The sequence below is a fragment of the Euphorbia lathyris genome, chromosome 9 (genome assembly GCF_963576675.1).
Source record: "Euphorbia lathyris chromosome 9, ddEupLath1.1, whole genome shotgun sequence".
NCBI classification, from domain to species: domain Eukaryota; kingdom Viridiplantae; phylum Streptophyta; class Magnoliopsida; order Malpighiales; family Euphorbiaceae; genus Euphorbia; species Euphorbia lathyris.
This window is the reverse complement of record NC_088918.1, coordinates 72,949,815-72,970,366: the sequence shown is the minus strand read 5'-3', so window position 1 is coordinate 72,970,366 and position 20,552 is coordinate 72,949,815. Positions and strand designations below refer to the sequence as shown.

General features: G+C 39.3%; 1 protein-coding gene across 1 annotated transcript; it reads right to left on the bottom strand.

Moving 5' to 3' along the window:
• Positions 1-7,241: 7,241 nt before the first annotated feature.
• On the bottom strand, positions 7,242-16,773 carry LOC136205468 (transcription elongation factor SPT6 homolog). Its single transcript, XM_065996073.1, has 18 exons — positions 16,514-16,773; positions 15,953-16,013; positions 15,794-15,871; positions 15,566-15,692; positions 15,216-15,291; positions 14,977-15,124; positions 14,748-14,874; positions 14,403-14,649; positions 14,131-14,301; positions 13,918-14,043; positions 13,416-13,802; positions 13,235-13,342; positions 12,299-13,078; positions 11,587-11,728; positions 10,324-11,495; positions 9,192-9,401; positions 8,550-9,048; positions 7,242-8,121 (listed from the first exon to the last, which is right to left on the bottom strand). The coding sequence occupies exons 2-18, from the start codon at positions 15,981-15,983 to the stop codon at positions 7,709-7,711; spliced, it is 4,842 nt and encodes a 1,613-aa protein (XP_065852145.1). The 5' UTR covers positions 15,984-16,013; positions 16,514-16,773; the 3' UTR covers positions 7,242-7,708.
• Positions 16,774-20,552: the final 3,779 nt, after the last annotated feature.

The window sequence follows — 20,552 nt, the reverse complement described above, 5'->3', positions numbered from 1 at the left end:
AAGGGGGATGGGTCGGTGAAGGCAGGCGGCTGGCCTGTGTCGGATCTGGTGGTGGCGGGGCGCGGGCGGGGCAATGGCTCCGGGATCGATGAGGCGTGGGCGGCGGCGGATGATGGGAGATCCGAGGGATCTCCTCGGGGGAGGAGGCGGAGCAGCGGGATTCGGAGGGATCGGTCGAGGGATAGGAGTAGATCGGAGTGGGTGGATGGTGGGGAGGCAGATTCGGCGGTTTCGACGGGGGGTGCTAGGGGTGCGTCGGTGCCGTTGGGGGCTTCTAGGGATGTTGCAGCCGATCGGGGGCTGGAAGGTGTTGGTGCCGCGGCCGCGGCCTTGGACTCGTTTTTCACGGAGGGACGCGCGTATGATTCCGGAGTTAGAGGGCCGCTTCCGGTGCTTGGGCCACAGGGAGTACCGGCCGTCTCTCCCCAGCAGGATGAGCATGCCGTGCGACTTTCGTTGGCCGCGCAGGCCGTGCTGGCCGCGCAAGCCGCACAGACTACGCAAGCCGCTCAAGCGGAAGTTTCCGTGGATTTGGGAGGCCCCTCCTGGAGGGATAAGTTGCTAGGGGTGTCAAAGGAGGATCCCATGATGGAGGTGGATGCTTTTGAGAATGATTCTGGGGATTTTCTCTCTGATTCCGATTCTGAGGATGGAGAGCCTGATAACCCGCTGTGTCCTAGGATCCGGCTGTCCTCAGATGACAAGCGGGTCATGAGATCGAAGTGGAAATTGGCGTTAATCGTCACTGTGTTGGGGAAAAGGATCAGTTTCAATTATTTTGCCCAGAGGATCCAGGCTCAATGGGCAAAGAAAGGAAAGGTTATTATCACAGACCTTGAAAATGACTATTATGTCATTAAATTCACAAGGGCTGAGGATTTCAATGCTGTTGTGAATGGTGGTCCGTATATTATCTCCAATCATGTGTTGGCTCTGAGACCTTGGGTCCCAAATTTTGATCCCCATGATTGCTCTGTTAACAGGATCCTTACTTGGGTTAGGTTCCCGGGCCTACCTCTTGAATACTACAGTGATAGGTTCCTGAACAAGATTGGTAGCCTTATTGGGAAAGTCCACCATGTTGATAAGACTACCATTGGGGCAGTGAGAGGCAAGTTTGCCAGGGTTTGTATCGATATTGATCTCGCTAAGCCTCTTCTTTCTCAGTTCTGTACTCAAAACAAGGTCTATCATATTGAATATGAAGGTATACACAACATCTGCTATGAATGTGGTATGTTTGGCCATACCCTTGAGGGTTGTCCTAAGAGGAGGAAGGACGTGGAGGAGTTGGTGCAACCTATCATAGGCGAAGCTGAGAAGAGTCAAGGGGAAGTAAGGAGCTTTGGCCCATGGATGCTTGCCAAGAGGCCAGTGAGAAGGAAGCCACGGGCTAATGTTAATGCTAATCATTCACCAGATATCAGTACGAAGATGACTACTCTCCAGATTGCTCCTGAGATCAAGGTCAGACCCCCGGATATTAAGAAGGGGATTGAGACTGGAGTGGACTCAGCTTCGGGTTTCGGGTCAAGGTTCGGTGTTTTGTCTATGGAGGAAGATCAAGACTCGGATCCTTCTGATAAGCAGATTGATTTAAGCATGCCTGGTCTAGAGTCGGTAGAGCATGCCTCTAGTCTGGGTAATTCTATTAATCCTCTCTTTGTCTCTAATGCTTCTGCTAAAGGCAAAGAGATTCCCCAGTCTATCCTGTCAGCTGGGAAGGGTTTGAGTAGGGAGGCGAGTACTCTACATCCTCCTGTTGATGCTCCTATTGGTAAGACTATAGGAGTGAGTAAGTTAAACATGAAGAATCCCAAAGGGAAACCTAAAAAGAACCTTCATGGTTTGAATTCTTTGGATAAAAGGGGTCCTTCTGGGACCGCCTCTAGGCTCTCCGGAGCCCCAAACAAATACCTGATCTAGGGTTTGGGCCTGCGTCTGTAGTCTCCCCCTCTGATGGACTTCTTCGTTTGGAATGTTAGAGGTGCGGCGAGCAAGGCTACCCGCATTCATGTCAATGATCTCATTAAACAGTTTAACCCTTCCTGCTTTGTCCTTCTTGAGACCAAGGTTAGTGGAGCCAAAGCAGATGAGGTGGTTAGAAAGTTTAAGAATTGGAATTGCGTCAGGTCGGAGGCTACTGGCCGGGCAGGGGGGATTTGGCTCTTTTGGAAGCCAGGTCAAGTCAATATTGATATTGTTACTATGGACAGTCAATTCATCCATAGTAAGGTGTGTTACCCGGGTAATAAACCCTTCTTTATTACCTTCGTCTATGCTGATCCTGTTTCGACTAACCGAAGAAGGCTGTGGGAGATCCTTCATTCTTTTAGCTCTAACATGGTGGAGGCGTGGTTGGTTGCCGGGGATTTTAATGACATTGCCCTCTTGAGTGATCAGAGAGGAGGGGGTAATCATTATGTGAACCGGTGTCTTAATCATAAGCAAAGTATGGATATGTGCGGGCTTTCGGACCTGGGTGCTGCTGGCCACAAATTTACCTGGAAAAGGAATAGTGTGTTTGTTAGGTTGGATAAGGTGTACGCTAATGTTGCAGCGATTTATAGGTTTTCTGAGGTCAAGGTACTTAATCTCCCTTTCCGTCACTCAGACCATTGCCCTATCCTCATTAATTTGGTCAAAGGAAATCGGCTGAAAGGTAATAGACCTTTTAGGTATCTGGTGGCTTGGGAGTCTCACCCCGAGTTTAAGGATTTCGTTAAAAGCAATTGGCATCCCCACTCTGATGTTCTCCTCGCTACTGAGGAATTCAGGAGGAATGTGGCTGTTTGGAATAAAAATACTTTTGGTCATATTATCAGGAGGAAGAACAAACTCTTGAGGAGAATGGAAGGTGTTCAGCGTTGCTTGGAGGTTCGTTTTGATCATAGCCTGAATGGTCACCTAAGAGCTCTTCAGAACGAGTTGGAAGCTGTGCTTAGACATGAAGAGCTTCTGTGGTTCCAGAAATCTAGGAAGGCTTGGATTCAAGACGGGGACCGGAATACCAGGTTTTTCCACCTCTCAACGATCATTAGGAGACAGCGAAATAGGATCGAGGCTATTAAAGACGCCAGTGGTGAGTGGATTTTTGAGGAGGAGGACATTCGGCGCCTTGCCCTTGATTTCTACAAGGACCTGTTCAGAGAGGAAGCTGTGGACCTAGAGAGTGCCCACTCTGGCATTTCCTTTCCTCGTTTGGGGGAGGATGCTATTAATAATGCTTTCCATCCCATTGAGCTTAAAGAGATTGATCTGGCCTTCTCCAGCATCGGTTCCACTAAGGCTCCTGGTATTGATGGTATCCCCGCTAGTTTCTATCATAAACACTGGGACACTGTTAAAGAGGGTATATACAGCTTTGTGTTAGGTGTCTTTGGTGGTTCGAACGATATCAGTTTGGTTAATAAAACCCTCCTTGTCTTGATTCCTAAGGTTGCCAAGCCGTCTTCCTTTCTCCAGATGAGATCCATCAGTCTTTGTAATGTCTTGTATAAAGCTATTACTAAGATTGTGGCTAATAGAATCCGGAAGATCCTTCCGGATATTATCAGCCAAAATCAAGGGAGCTTTGTTCCTGGAAGACAATTGATGGATAACGTTGTTATTGCCCAGGAGGTTGTCCATTCTATGAAGATTAAGAAAGGCAAGAAAGGGATCGTGGCTCTCAAGCTGGATCTGGAGAAAGCCTATGATAGGTTGAACTGGAGCTTTCTTCTAGATAGTTTAGCCAAAGCTGGTATCCCGGAGAACTGGAGGAATTTGATTGGAAAGTGTATCTCCTCTCCTGTTTTCCAGGTTATGATCAATGGGGATATGTCGGATGAGTTCTCTCCATCCAGGGGTATTCGTCAAGGGGATCCTATGAGCCCATTCCTTTTTGTTATTGCCATGGAAAGATTGTCTCACCTGATCCAAGAGGCGGTGAGCAAAGGGACTCTCCACCCTGTTTCCATCAACAGACATTGCCCCCCTGTTACCCATTTACTCTTTGCTGATGATGTCATGCTTTTTGTGGAGGGTAATGAGGAACAAATTAAGGCTGTGATGGATATCCTCGACTGCTTTTGTGAGGCTTCTGGCCAGAAGATTAACATCCATAAATCCCGTATGCTTTGTTCCAAGAATATGGATAATAGCTTGTGTAGAAGACTGAGTGAGATGTCTGGCATTCCCCTGACTCAATCGTTTGGGAAATACCTTGGGGTCCCTCTTCATAGTGACAGGGTGTCCAAAGCCTCTTTTAAAGACATTTTGGACAAATCTAACGGTTTGTGTGCTAGCTGGAAAGCTAATTCTCTTTCACTTGCAGGTCGCCTTACTTTAATCCAGTCTATCAACTGCGCTGCTCCAAATCACATCATGCAAGCCTGTAAGCTCCCTGAGCCGGTCCTCAACGACCTTGATAAAATTAATCGGCGTTTTCTGTGGGGAGAGTCTGGGGATGGGAGGAAGATTCACCTGGTCCCTTGGAAGGAAGCCTGCCAGCCTAAGAGCAGGGGGGGTCTTGGTATAAGGCAAGCTAAGGACAATAATAAAGTCCTGTTAATGAAGCTTCTTTGGAGAATGTGGCAATCCCCCTCCTCCCTTTGGGTTCGTCTTCTGTGCGGCAAGTATAGGAAAGATAGAATCTTTGGTGGCCCGAAGGAGAGGGTTGTCAGCTGTTCCTTCCTCTGGAAAGGGCTTAGTGCTGTTTTTGCTGAGTTCTGTACGGGGATTGGCTTGGAGGTGGGTAATGGGAGATCCATTAGTTTCTGGTATGACACCTGGATTGGTGACAAACCGTTGATTGAGGTGTGCATCGCCCCTTCGCCGAATGATCTCCTCTCCTGGAGAATTGCTGATGTGGTGGACTCGGAGGGAGACTGGATCTGGTCTAAGTTCGACTCCTTTCTTAGCCTGGAGACCCTCCTTAATATTAGAGGTGTGAAGATTAGTAATCAGGAGGAGGATAAGGACAGACACTGCTGGGCCTTGACTAATAATGGTTCTTATTCTTGCAAATCGGCCTATGAAGCTTTTACCCCTAATAGGGCTGATCCTCCTTTGGAAATTTGGAAGTCCATTTGGGCCCTCAAAGTCCCCTACCGCATTAGGAGTTTCCTATGGCTGGGAGTCAAAGACAGGCTCCTCACGAATGCAGATAGACACAGAAGGCACTTGGCTGTATCTGGTGCCTGTAGCAGATGCAGCGGCCATGTGGAAACCTTGTGCCATGCTTTGAGGGATTGCCCGAATAGTAGAAAGGTTTGGGAAGGGGTCCTTCCTCACCACATCCTTCCTTCCTTTATGGGGTTCTCTGATATTGACTGGTTCTCTGAAGGCGTTAATGGGAATTTGTTGGCCAGTATGGAGCACGGGGCTATTCTCTTCGCTATTATTTGTCACCAAATGTGGAAATGGAGGAATGAAGAGTTATTTGCTGAGAAGACTGTCTTTATTCCTGACCTCCGGTTTTACTTCTCGAAAAAACTCTCTGTTATTACAAAGAGTTTTGAAGGAGAGCCCCTGGTTCACCCCTCCCCGGTTAAAGAGGTCCAGTTAGTTGGTTGGAGGAAGCCCAGGGAAGGGGTTGTCAAGTTGAATACGGATGGCTCCTGCCTTAGTAATGGCAGAATTGCTGCTGGTGGAGTTCTTCGGGATGCTGGTGGCGCCTGGCTGGCTGGGTTTACCCATAACTTAGGTACGGGCTCCTCCTTTACTGCAGAGCTCTGGGGGATCTTGTCTGGCATTAAACTCGCCATTCGCATGGGTGTTAAAAGACTTTCGGTGGAGTCTGACAATTTGGAGGCTATCAACAGGATTTCGGATAGACAGGCTGTTTGTCTTAAGAGTCAGAATCTCATTAAAGCCATCTTGAGGCTTCGTCCTGCCTTCGATTCTCTTACCTTCTCCCATATTTATAGGGAGCAAAACCGCGTGGCGGATCGCTTGGCAGCTGCTGGGCATGGGGGGATGTTAGGTGTTTCTACCCTTTCCGTTCCTCCTTCTTTTCTGTTACCTTCTCTTCTTGAGGATAGGATTGGGGTCAGTCTTCCTAGACTGATCCCGGGTTAGGTTTTTGTTTGTTTGTTTTTTTTTCTTCCCTTCTTACCAAAAAAAAAAATTAATTTAAATGTACTCTTTATTTTGATAACACTTTTGAATTCATTTTTATTATATCTTTACCATAAAAAAACTTGTCCAACCCAACGGGCTGGACTTTGAAAATTTATTAGGGAAAATTACACAGAAATTCATGTTTTAAAAACTATTTACAACTATGTCAAATCATAATTTTGGATTATATCAAACTAGTAAAATCAGTACTTTTAATATATTTTAAGGATTAGAATTTATAAATTAGGAATCTAGAATATATTTTCTAGGGTTTATGATTTATGAATTGGAGTCTACAATTGTTAAATTGTGGTATAAAATCATAATATATAGAGAATAATGACATATTAAGAATTAAGTTTGGTGAATAACTTAGTTGTAACGTAATTATGATATTCATGTACTTTACCCAATTTATTATCAACCGCACAGCTAAAATTAGCCCCCCAAGTATGTCTTAATTCCTAGCTCCGCCTCTGGTAGTCCAGTTCTCCCACCAGGAGTTCCTCAGCCGCATCAAGTCTCTGGAACCCCTGAGAAGCTAATTGCTTCACTTGGCCCTTTGTAACTGGAAATTCTTATGATCCTGATGAGCTCTTGGAATCATCGGTTGAAAAATTTGTCGACCATTCTATTTTTTACTTGTTATTTTGTTATCCTAATGTTGTGTGATCAGTTTAAGTATTATTAGGATTAATTAAAAGCATTTTGAAATTCTCATAGTTGGAGAATATACCTGTGTTTGTGTGGCAAATGTTTGTTAATCTGGCTTTTTTTTGTTCATTCATTAGAAAAATTTAGAATTTATTGCATTATCAATTTGACTTAAAATGAAATTTGGGTATCTATTTAATCTCTAATGTGATATTTTGTTGTCAATAATTCAAAAGTGATACTATGTTAGCATATCAAAATTGTGGTTTTATTAATCTATATAAACATCAAGGGTAAAATGAAGTTGCTTATCAAAAAAAAAAAACATTAAGGGTAAAATACTAATTAGCCACTGTAATTAGTAGTATAAACAAAATCTACGAATGCATTTTTACTATTAAATCCTTACCCTTAAATTTGAATTCACTTAAAACTCCTATGATTTTGTTCCATTAAGCTCCTATAAATAATTCTGAAATTTGTGATGTTCGAACAGTTCAAAAACTTAATTTGAAATGTAACAAGAAAATGTAACAAAAATTCAGAGGCATATTTTTCCTATAATACATACATAAAGCAGGAATGCAATATATGCTACGTCTCATAACAGAAAATTTACAGAAAACCTCTCCTATTCTTACTTTTCTACTTCTCTATACGCTCTTCTTCTCTGTTCCCGTAATTCATTCTCAAACACAACTGGTCGTAGACCACTCGTCTGCACCTCTACCGACGTGTCACATTCTGACAGTCCAGAACCAGTTTGGTCCCGGACCATTCCAGGAATTTTCGACAACAATAAGCATCATTTGGAATCACCATATGAAGTGACCCTTCTTTATCATCTCCACTACAACCTAAACTACACCGGATTCACTACTTAATCTACAATTTCCGGATTAAGACTGTGATGTAATGCCAGTCAGCAACTGCAGCCACGGCAGCTGCCAACTCAAGTCCATCCATCATCACCTTGTGATTGTGAAGGAGTTTTCTTGAAGCTGCTACCCTGCCCCCCTGAACCCCTGTTGTCTGAGCCACCACCTGCACTTTTACCAGCTCCCCAGGGCTGCCCCCAGTCGCCACTTACACTTCCACTTGTACCTTTACCGGCTCCCCAACCCCCAGGAAAGGCCTCCCTGCCAGGTGAATTTTGAACTTTAGCGCCTGGGAAGTTTCCCCAACCTCCTCCACCACTATCCTTGGGACCTGAATCCCATCTTGAATTCTTATTATCAGACCCTGAATCTTGCCGGTCATTCCCTGTGTTGTTTCCTCTGCGACCATGTCCCCGCCCACCATATGGCCTTGGTATACCACTCTGATGACCATCTCGGTTACTGACATTTCTATACTCGTTTCTCCCTGTAGAAAGCAATATTCGAAAATAAATTTCACCACCTTGAATAGATAAGCAAGAAGCTAGGTCCAAAATTCGTACATGCTAACACACATTGGAGGGAATTGTAGAATATGAAAAGAAAATAGATGTCACGTATTAAATTCAGTTGTGCGCGAAACACAGCACATATTGCAGTTGCAGTTTTTTTAACAAACAAAAAACGGGTGGATGGTCAAGTCAGAAGGTAAAAACACAGTCATGAAATAAACCAAAATCTAATGCAAACACCATCAATCAAAACTATGAAATTGAGGGTTAAATTATTGCGGGAACCAAAATATTATGTCAAATTCCACGAGGAAAAAGGAAAAGAATACGTGCGCATGGAGTGAATAGTTGTGAGCTAGGGGTGTGTGCATGTGGTCGAAGGTGACTGTTTCAAAACTTGTACCTGTCCTGGAACTTTGCCCAGAAGACCGATCTCGGTCGAAAGACTGGCCGCCTCTCCAGCCACCATCATTTGATGAACCCCCCCAGCCACCACTAACTGATGCTCCTGAAGAGCCCCCAGTTGCAGGGCTTCGCATTGGCACCATAGCAGCAACAGATCTGATTGACGGTGTCATTTCATGCAGTGCATCATCAATATGCCTCTGGAAGTATGCCACAAGCCGATCAATGTCCTCAAACATCCTTTTCCTAAACTTGAATCCCTTAGGATAGAGACCAACATACTCATGATGTGGATTAGTATTCCTAATATATGTCAGAACGAATGTGCCTGGATGTTCATGACAAATTCCAAAAGAATAAGGTATCCTTCCAGGATAGTCTGCTTTCTCAATCCCTAGTTGCTCATCAACTTCTGCTTTTGTTCCCCGTCTAAACTTGCGATAACTTAGCATAGACTTTAGATGAGTCACCAAGGGATCAACATAGCGATCCATTACCTTCACGCGAAAAAAAAAAAAAGTTAAATAAATAAAATAATTCTACTCTGAGACTCCTTTCAGATACATTAGGACAAAAGATAAGATGCCAGAAATCCCTCGCCCAAGAAAGTGTAATAGTGATGATCATTAGAAAGTCTAACCTCATCCAAATCCTCAAAGGTGTCATCCCCAATTTTTAGAGTCTTCCCAATACGAAGTAAACTTGTAATGTCTTTGTGCTCCTTTCCACCTTCAACAATGTCCTTGTGGGCATAAACCCCGTCATAAACTTTAAGAGTCAGAGTTAAGTAAGATGGCCCACGAGAACTAGGACGAATGATGCTTTCCCCAGGATCCTTGTCAGATAAAAACTGTAAAGGAGAACAGTGATGATCATTTGTTATGAACATTAAAAGAAATTTAAAAAAAAAAGGAACAATTATTTGAAAATAATACGAGCACAATGCAAAACTTTGATTAAAAGAAAAAATCACAGCAGGATATTGCACATTTAACAACATCAAAAAACTTACAAAAGATCAACAAGCTCAGAGAAAAGCTAATAATGATAATTGAAAAAAATACTAAAACAAGAGTTAAGAACAAGAATTCATCATAAGCACGCAAAAACTCAAATGCAGCATTAATCGGATAGTGTTTTAGTGCTGGAGGACACATTTCTCATTAAGCACGTCACTACACTGACTAATCAATTTGATAGTTAGTTATTGATGCTTCACTGCACCAGCTTAAAGAGTATATTTGGACAACCTTCTAGTGCAAGCAAAAGAGGCTGTCACTCGCTGTATGGTTAAAGCAGGTGATCCCCATGTCATACTGAAGCTGTGAAGCATATTCACAAACATCATAGTTACAAGACACAACCACAAAGGTAATTAATAAAGAGAATTGGTTTAAACTGAATAGTTGCAAAAACCCAAAATTACTTCATTAAAGCCTACTTTTCAATATTGATGCAAAAAATACAGCAGAAAACGTCAATTACAATAAAATTATTTGATATTTTTTATAACTTGATATTCTTTCGTTGGAAACAAGGTCAGAAGTGAAAGGGAAAAGTATACACAAGATACAAAACTCTCTTTTGCCTTGTCTAGTAAAAATGACCCGTGAACTTAGTTAAACCTCAAGGCTAATAGCCTATGGGTTACTATTTATATGCTGAATGATATTTGGAAAAATTCTTGGTTTTCAGACTAGACCATATAAAATCAAGAATGCAACTCAATTACAACTGAGTTATAGTATAATCAAGAAGAAAGAACTAAATACCTCCATCGCCTCATCAGCAGTTATATTCTGAAATCGAGGATGAACAATCATCCTAGGCTTGAAATGTTTCTTAGCAAGCTCCTTCTCCTTGCGAGCTTTTTCTTGCGCATTTTGCAAAGTACTTCGATCTTCGTGGTAGTATGGATCCAAGTCACTACCCTGTTGATATTTGTTACTCCTCATCTCGCTCTCCCTACAAACGAGGAATACTTGATATCGATTCTTTTGGATCGATTTGATCTTACAAGTGAGTATATCACCTTCATGCAGCCTGTCAGACAACTCAGGTATATCCCTCCAATCATCCGCATAGTCTTCCTTTGCAAGGATCCCATTCAATCCAGAATCCAACATACATATTGCCTTTCCACCTTGCATCCTCCGGACAGTAGCCTGTACTATTCTCCCTTCAGCAAGGGTATCCTCAGATTCACCTGAAATCATGTAGAACTCTTCATCCTGAGTTGGTTCTTTATAATGTTTCCTCCAATCCTGAAAACCTTGTATCAATTCTCTTCTTATATCCTCAAAAGTCTGTTTCTTGTTTTTCCGCTGTTTATCAAGAAGATACTGGTCAAGTAGAAGAGTTTTCAACAAATTAGGGCGATCCCTAACATGCTCTATTGCCATTTCCGAGGCCTCATCATCGTCGTTCGCATCACCACTGTCCATTTCATAAACATCTTTTGCCATCTCCTGTGCGAGGCCATAGGATTCAGGATGTATCCTAGTATCGTCCAACAAATCAATGAATTGGCTGCTGCTTGCAGCCAGGCCACTACGCCGGACACGCAGAAATCCCACTGCATTCACGAACACCTTTTTACCAAGTCCATGGACTGTCACAAAGTCTTTTCTAGTGAAAATGGCACCGGCCCTTACCAATGACCTCTGCAAGGATGCTGCCTTTCTAGGCCCAAGCCCAGAAACGAACTGTAAAGGAGCAAATAACCATTCATGATTACATGCCATGTTGATATCAAGGCCCACCTGGTTTGTGATGTCTACCATAACCTGTTCAATTATTGCATATTTCTCATCAGGGTTGAGAAAGCTCTCCAAGGGGCTGAGCTTCCAAGACAAAATCTCCCTTGCTGGTCCACAAAGTGTTGCCACCATTGCCAGTGGATTTTGTATGTAGCGTCCAAGGGCCACAGCTCGCCTTACGATGCCTAATAAACATACGAGGAAGGACTTGATTAACTCGAATGTGATCACTCGCATGATTAGTGGAAGAAAAAAAAGGAAAAACATGCACAGTACCTGGCTTCCCAGCTAGCTGGTCAGAAGAAATCCGAGAATTTTCATAAAGGCGGGGTAAAGACTCGTCACCATATACAATGCTTAATTCATCCATCTCATGTGCAACATCCCTGGGATTTTCCTCTACCATCTTAAAAATGATCTGAAGAACATGAGGGGAAAGTAATAAGCACCAGAAAGAATGAGCTGAACAGAAACACCTAAGGAAAACTACAGAGCACATAATAAGAATGAAAGAAATTAAAAATCCATTTATGCAATTTACAGCTCCAAACAGCCTTGATAGAGCTTAAACCTCAAACAGATGATGAATGTCAAAACTGCATATTGTGCAAGTAATTGACCAACATAAGCTCTTCACAGACCCAAATCTCACACAAGAAACATTAGCAAAGTATAAAAGCGTCAACAAACATTCCCAAAATAGTAATGACAGAACAATAGTGGCATTAGCAATCAAACAAATAGTTAGGTCCATCAGTATAGCAGTGTAAGAAACTAAGTTAATACAATACCACCACTTAAGTAGCAGTAATAACAATAAACCATATCATAGTTAATATTTTCAACTATTTGAAGAACACCAAAGATTGTAAAAGGAAAATCAAGAATCAATTGACATTCCATGATGATCACAGGTCAAGTCACCTCAAGGAACAACTCTTTCTACGGGAAAAAAAAAATTAGAAAAAATGAGTGTGCCAATAATTACCTCATAAATATCTTCCTTCAGCCTCGTACATGACAAATTCACAGCTCCTAAGACAACCAAATGTGGTTGGTGATCATTCATAAACTTCAAAACTTTTTCCTGGTCATTTTTCTTATTTTGCTGGTCCTTAATGTTTTGAGATCGCAACGTGAGGGACCCAACGTAAAGTACATCGAGCACCTCTCCTGATGAATCTAACATAACAAAAGTTGTTGCCGGCTTCCCAGGGCCCCAACAGCAGGCCATGACCCTTGGAGCAGCTTCATCATCTGAAGAAATATCATTTTCTTTCCGCTGGTATGGACCAACTGAAACTTTATTCCAGAAAACCTTCCTGTACTCCCAGCGCAACCAGGTCTTAGATCTACTTATCAACAAGGATCTAGCTTCTTTCTCCATTGAAGGTAACAGAAAATTATGCAGAGCATCTTCAAGAATCAACCGCCTTTGCTCATTCCATAGCTGAGCAGATTTACTAACACCATCACTAAGGTAATGATCTTTACACTCAGTAATCAACTTATCCATATATTTTTCTGGAAGTTTAAATGTAACTTGAATAAGCTTCTCTTCTTCAGCCTTTTGGATAAGAAGCCATTGAGCATCCTCAAACCTGTTCATTGGCTTCTCACGCAACCATTTAACACCAGCAAATTGATGAAAAGAATCTATTGCAAGATTTCCATCTGCTGTTGGACTGGTGGATACTACAGCATTTTCCATGTATAGAGTACGGACATGTTTCCTTATACTTGGCTCACAACTTATCTCAACTGCAGCCTGGAAAGTTTCAATGAAAGAAAAATAAACAGAGGAAAAAAGCACCACAGTTTGATCTGATGATGAGGCATTAAAAAATATAAAAAATATAAAAAAAAAACCATTAAAATCTTAGTATTAGCATATCTGGACGAGAACAAGAAGGTAAATGTATACCATGTGCCTGGCACCCTTAAGAACTGCCTGGGGAGTTTCAAACATTGCGCAGGTAAAGTTTGAAGCCATCTCCTCTGGAGTTTCCTTTGCGTTCTCCAGTATACCCCCCTACAATCAAATACAAGGAGAGAATTAAGCCACCATGAAGGCAAATTATCAACTCTAATCCATGAACACTCACAATTTTAACTAAAGACAAGTATGATCCAAGAGTCTCGGCGCTAAGCCCAAATTTGCTCGCAACTTCCCACAGGCCAGCCTTGCTGCAAACGCTATATTGAGATTTCCTTTTGGGCCTCTTATACTGTCCTTCATCCACACCTACCTCACCAGGAGGGAAATGCAAATTAAACTTTGAATCAACATCATCAACCTCTCTTTCTGATTCTGCCTCGTCAAGTGACTTAACAATCGATTCAAATAACTTCTGATTTAAATTGAGTCTCGTCTCATCATATATCCGTCGAGATTCTTCTTCAAATCGTTTATTGTAGTAAAAACGAAGAGCATTCTTTCGTTTTTGCAGAAGCAGCCATTTTCTATCCAAGTCCTGAATAGCCCAAAGCACCTGTCACAACAACATTTAGAGATTAGATCCTAAACTTCCATCCTTGTCCTAGACATTGGAGATCCATCTTTACAGTGGTATCCTTAAAGTTTGTCCATGGCAGAAAATTCTATACCTTGTGACTCTTGAGCATGGATGTTCTGTCTGATCTATCGCGATTCTCATCATCAACATCAGGTTGCTCAAGTCCTTTCAACAGACTTGAACAATCCTCCTTCCGATACATAGCAATGAAAGGGATCTAACAAAAAAGAATGCAGCAAGAAGTAAGATAAGAACAGACTGTAAAATGGAGGTTTAACAATTAGAAATCATTTTAAGTACTAACATCCAGTTTTTGCACATGGTGCAGCTCCAAAAATCGGACAATGTCATCTATGTCTACAGGCACATCCAACAAAGGCACCATGCCATTAGCAAGTTGATTTAATATCCAGTGGGTCTCATCTCTTATACTGACATCATCTGTAGGAGGAGAACCGGTGCTTTCCTCGGATACCTGCCAAAGAAATATGACATGAAGCAACTAAAACAATGCAACAGAATGCCAGCAGATAAAAATCTGCAATAGAATTTAAATTGCAGATTGTGCATATTAACCTGCATTCTCTCTGGAATGTCAGTAACCCTAATCTGCTCATCTTTCTCAGTCATGTATTTGTCAGAAAGTACAGTCGGTTCAAATTCTTTATCCAATCTTGTTTCCTTCCATTCACTAGATTCTAACTCCTGTTTGCGGCGCGAAAGGAGCTCATCAACATCACCAAATAGCTCCTGGGCTTCCTGCAAAGATGATGATGTAACTCCTGAAGCCTGCCTAGACTTTTTTCTCTTCAGTTTCCGCCGTCTGCAAATGTTCATATCAATTGGGATTGTTCATATCAATTGAAAGGGAGTTCCCATGCAGGACAGAGAAGCATTCAACATGAGCATTGGAAACCATACCTCATTGGAGCTCCATGTTCATCAACCTCTTCATCCACGATGAAGTCGGCCATATCGTCTTCCTCCCCTATGTAACCATCTTCCTCTTCTGCTGGCTCCTCTTCAGCATCATCTTCAAGAGCAACTCCTATAACATTACCATAAGTTATTACTAAACCACGATATGAAATTTACTAAGATTGATAATATATATATATAATATATATATGCATGTATATTTGATACATACCTTCATCATCACCAAATAAAGATCGTTTGAGTTTCTCCTCAGCTGTTCGCCCTCCTTTAGTTCCATCAAGCTCCTCATCAGAAAGCCCAAAGTGGTCCTCATCAGAATCCCTTTGAGCTTTTTTCAAGCGCTTAAATTTTTTGCTATCCTGAAGTTGACACAGAATAGTCCTTATAACTACAAAGAGCATTTGAACAAAAAAGTAATACCAAAGAGGGATAAAAGATGCAATCTACAACCTTTGGTCGGTGATGATAAGCGTTGTTGTCTCGAAGAAGCTCGTAATCATCTTCATCGAGGACATCCTCAGATTCTCTAGAAATGTCAAAAGTAGCATAATTAAAAGCACGAAACCAACTTGTTTAATGGCACATGGCTTTCAATATACCAAAGACAGTCGCATACAGCAAAGAATAAGTAACTCATCATTGTCCTAGAACTGCATTTCATTATGGACCACCCTAAGATTCTCTAGAAATGTAGAAGTAACATCATTAAGAGCAAAACCCCGCTTTTTTAATGGCATGTGGCTTGCAATATACCGAACACCAACATAAGATTTTCTTAGTTCTTAAAAAAAAAAAAAAACCTTTTCTTCTTTTTCTTTTTCTTCTTGTGCCTTTCTTCATCACTGTCTGGCCTCTCTTCTTCATCTGCTTCTTCTTCCTCAACATCATCTACAATAAAATCATCCTTCTCGTATTCATCTTGTCCTTCTGCAAAAACACAAGTACATCATATAACCAAGAGAATTATTAATAATAAAGTAGAAGAGAGTAGAAAGGATCTCAGGGAAAGAAAATCCAATGGCACAAACCTTCTTCTTCATCTTCGTCGTCGTCAACAGCATCAGCTTCAACAGGCTCCCTCTCCTCGTCTTCGAACTCAACCTCATCTGCCAAAACAGAAAGCATGAGAAATTTGAAGTAAATATTCAGATAGAAGAGGATTGACAAAACAGAAATCCAACCATTACCTTCTTCGTCAGACACTACGTTTCTCCCCATATATAATGTTGAATAGATGAAACTTGTAGCCTGAAGATAATTTAGAAAGAATCAGATTCTGCTCAATCGAAACCTTACTATTTGAGAATTGGGAGTTTTTAACTTGCTTGCAGGGATGGGTCTAGGAATTCTAAATAGTGGGGGCAAACTATATATATGGTATAAAAAAATTGTACAAAAAATCAACAACGACATTAATTTAGTCAAACATACAAGTCCATTGTGTTAAAATTGGCTTAAATTAGTTGGATTAGAGTAATTTAGTTGGATTAGGATAAGATAAGTTCATTATGCTAAAATGCTAATTCCTTATTATTAAGTTGGATTAGATAAGTTCATTATGCAAACCATCCATGTTGTTAAGAACAGCAAAAAATAAATACATAAAAAACACAGCAAACCAACCATCCCTGTTAATAACATCAAAAAATACACAAAATACAATACATAATAGGAATAAAAAAAGGAATTAGCGAATCAAACAACTTCATACAAAATAATTAACATCAAATACATAAAAAGGAACAAACCAAGCAAACCGACACCGCCTACTGCTGCTTTATTCGAACCGAACTACTGAGAGAGAAGGAGTCGTTCCAGAAAAGTAGGATAGGAGACGGTGAGTGAGTGAGTGAGTGAGAGAGAGAGAGAGAGAGAGAGAGAGAGAGATCGTGAAAGAGGGGACGATCGACTGCGATTTCCAATTCGAAATTGATAGAAAAGATGGACGATTAGGGATTTTGTAAGAAGAGAGTGTGATGGTTCTGAAAGAAAAGAAAATAGGACAGAAAAGGGGGCTTCGTTAGGGGCGTTAGTTTAGGTTTTAGAAACTTGACAAAACGACGTCGCTACGTGGTTTCCTCTTGTGCAACAAGTCACAAAAATTAAAACCTAGACAGCAAACTAATCTTCTTCCTTGCGTTCGTGAACTTCAGCCATGCTCAATTGAGTTATTTCTCTTAGGGGGCGTTTGGTTCGGGGTCTTTAGGAATGGGAATAGGAACGGGAACGAGAGGGTTTCATTTCTTTTATTCTTATTTGTTTAAAAAAAACTCATTCTCTTTATCCATTTTAGATTATGGGTTTACCCCACTTTAAGTTAAGCCCGTTATCCCAAACCATGTATGGAATTGGACTCCCTTTACCTCTGTTCCCTTTCCTAAACATATCCAAACACATAAAGGAATTAATGCTTACCCCTTGTGAACCAAACGCCCCCTTAATTATTAATGCCTCTGTTTCATATTATGTTTTTCTAGAGATTCTTTTTTGTTTCATATTACATGTCATTTTATATGATCGGTATATGTTAATTCATTTTTTTCTGCTATAAAACGCAGATTTACAGAAATTAATTAGAATAATAGATTTATCATAGAATAAATAAATATTTGAATCAATAAATAAGGAGCAATGATGTCTTTTTTTCAATATCCTTAATTTATGTATAACTCTATAAAAAGACATGTAATATGAAACCATCGAAATATAAAATACTAGTCGTAATTGAAAATGTGTGTGATAAAATTTCTGTATTAAATAAAAAATATGTACTTTAAATATTCTTATATTATAAATATTTCAAATAAGAATAAATATTTTTTAAATGATAATTAAAATCATTTTAATTTAAATTTGAAAATAAAAATTGGCTAAAAGCCACTTATTTACATTTTTTTCTCAACTTTAATAATATGAATTGTACTTATTTTTTATTTTTAAATATTATGATAAATTTTTATATTTTTTCCTAAATGGAAATTTTCTTTAAAAAATTGTAAATAATTTATTAAAAAATAAAATACAATAAATTAATATATATATATACCCCTCTCTCTCTCTATATATATATATATATATATATAATCTTTAATATAACACAGGACGTTTGGTTCATAATGGGTAAGGAAAAATGAATCAAGAAAAGGAAACTAAAGGAAATGAAATGAATAACTATTAATTCCCCTATGTGTTTGGATATGTTTAGGAAAGGGAATTGGGTAAAGGGAATTCATTCCCTAGAGGGCATGGAGTAATGGCTTAACCTAAAGTGGGGTAATGGCTTAGGTGTTGTTTGATAAAATTGAAAATTAAGTGCTGAAAAAATAAGTACTGAATTTTAAGTGCTGAATATTATAAGTGCTAATAATATTGAATGATTTAATTTTTATAAAAATATTAGTTGATAATGTTTAACTTAACATCTTAAGTTAAATATTTTGACTTATCAAAATAAGTGATTTTTAACTTAATTAATTAATTTAAGTGGTGAAGAAACAACCGTTATCAAACGCACTTAAATTAAACAAGTGCTTAACATTTTAATTTAAGCAATTAAGTGATTTATCAAACAATCTAAAATGGGTATAGGGAATGAGTTTTTTTATAAACAAACAGGAACAAATGGAATGATACTCTTCCATTCTCATTCTCATTCCTAAAGACTCCAAACCAAACGCCCCCTTAATGATTGGCTAAAAGCAAATGCCTTGAGGAATCGGACTGGTACGAGAGAACAACGAATCGGAAATACAGTAGCAGGAAATAATTCATCCGCTGGTTGCACGGCTTGGCACCCGCCATCGGAAGGATTTCTCTCGTGTTGTGTTGATGTCGCATGCTTTAACGCTGATGGTTGTGCAGGGATGGGAACAGCAGTACGAGATGCAAATTGGCAGTTTGTAATGAGGAGATGTGTGGGTCTGTTATGTTGTCCGACAACTCGAGAATGTGAGACTGAAGCTCTATTATAGGCTATGCAATGGCTAGAAGCTGATGGAATAAGGAATGTGGTTTTCAAATCTGATGCTAAACAAGTGATTGATGCAATAAATTCTAGTTCTGTTGATGATTCTGAATTTGGGGATAAAATTATTCAAATACGATCGATTCTAACATCAAATGACTCTTACTCAGTCAAATGGATACAGCGGCAAGTGAATGGGATGACACATGTGTTAGCAAGGGACGTTTGGTTTAAACTTCGGAATCAGAATGTGTCGTAATCAGAATCGGAATCGAAATGACTATTTATTTATTATGTTTAGTTCAATTTGGAATCAGAATCTTATTTTTTTTTGAAGTTGTTTGCTTCTTTAATAATCGGAATCGGAATGAATACAATATTTATTAAAAATAGTTTAGCAAATAATAATAAGGCAAAAAGCATAATTAAGCCCCTGAACTTTACATGTTTTAAGGATCAAGCTACTGATCAATTATTTTTCCATATTGAGCCCCTAATCATTAAATTTGTTATGGATTTGGCCTCCGTCGAGTTTAGGAAATGAGAATATCGATTTGGCGATTCTAATGTTGAAAATCACAAAATAAGAGAGGAGAAAATCGAGTTTGGAAGAATATACTGAAAATTAATTTTTATAATTTCGTTTTAGTTTTTAATTTTTATCTCTCCTAGTCAAAGAATTATTATTTTTATTAGTCCATATCAACAAGTCGAATCGTTCTAACGATGTATGTAGTCCAAACTCGATGAAAAAGTTAAATAAGGACGTAATCCATACTAGAATCAATAATCAATGGCTCAATATAGAAAAATAAATGATCAAGGGCTTAATTATGCTTTTTACCTAATCATAATTATAACTACAATAAAAAATACGGAAAATTTCAAATCATTCTAAAACTATATATTAAAATATATAAAAAAAAGGGTTAAGGTGTAAAAATACCCCTAACGTTTTGGGTCATAAGCAATTTTACTCTTAACGTCTAAAATAGTGCAATGTTACCTCTTTCGTTGGAAAACAAATCACAAACATATGTTGGGATGTGAAAAAAAAATAAATAAAATAAATACTGTCTTTATGTACGAATTAGAAAAAAAATTCAAAAAATTCACCGAATTTATAAATATTAATCTCTAATTCTATTATTAAATTATAAAATGCATGAAATTCTTTTTTTTGAATGAATTGTTATGCAATTGGTGAAGAATAATGAACAAAAATATATGTATTTTATAATAGTGTCTAAAATTGACTCAATTTATCAATGTTAGGGTAAAATTGCTCTTGGCTTCTAACGTTAGGGATAAAATTACACTATTTTAAACATTAGGGGTAAAATTACTCCTGACCCAAAATGTTAGGAGTATTTTTACACCTTAACCTAAAAAACTAATATATTAAAATATAATGAATGGTTTCATTCTAATAAGTTTTTATCACTATTGTAAAAAAACTGTTTTATAAACTTAAAGCAAGCTTAGGAAATGAATCGGGTCTATGTCCGTTTGGAAGATTTCATTTTGAAAATTTAAACTATAATAATCATAATGTGAATGTTAGTAAACGTAGGCGGGTTTATGGGTTAGTAATAAAAAAAAAACAGTACATCTTTCTTCTTTTTATAAATCAACAAGAGTGGGAATGGAATTCGATTAATATGGAAATCAAAGAGAACCAATAATTCCCATAATTGGAGCAATGGGATTTCATTCTCAAGTTATATTTGTTAACCAATCATTAGACTTGTTTATAAACCCGTTGATTCGTTTAGTCCATCCAAACCCGTCTTCTATGGGTTGAGTTTGGATATGTATATTTA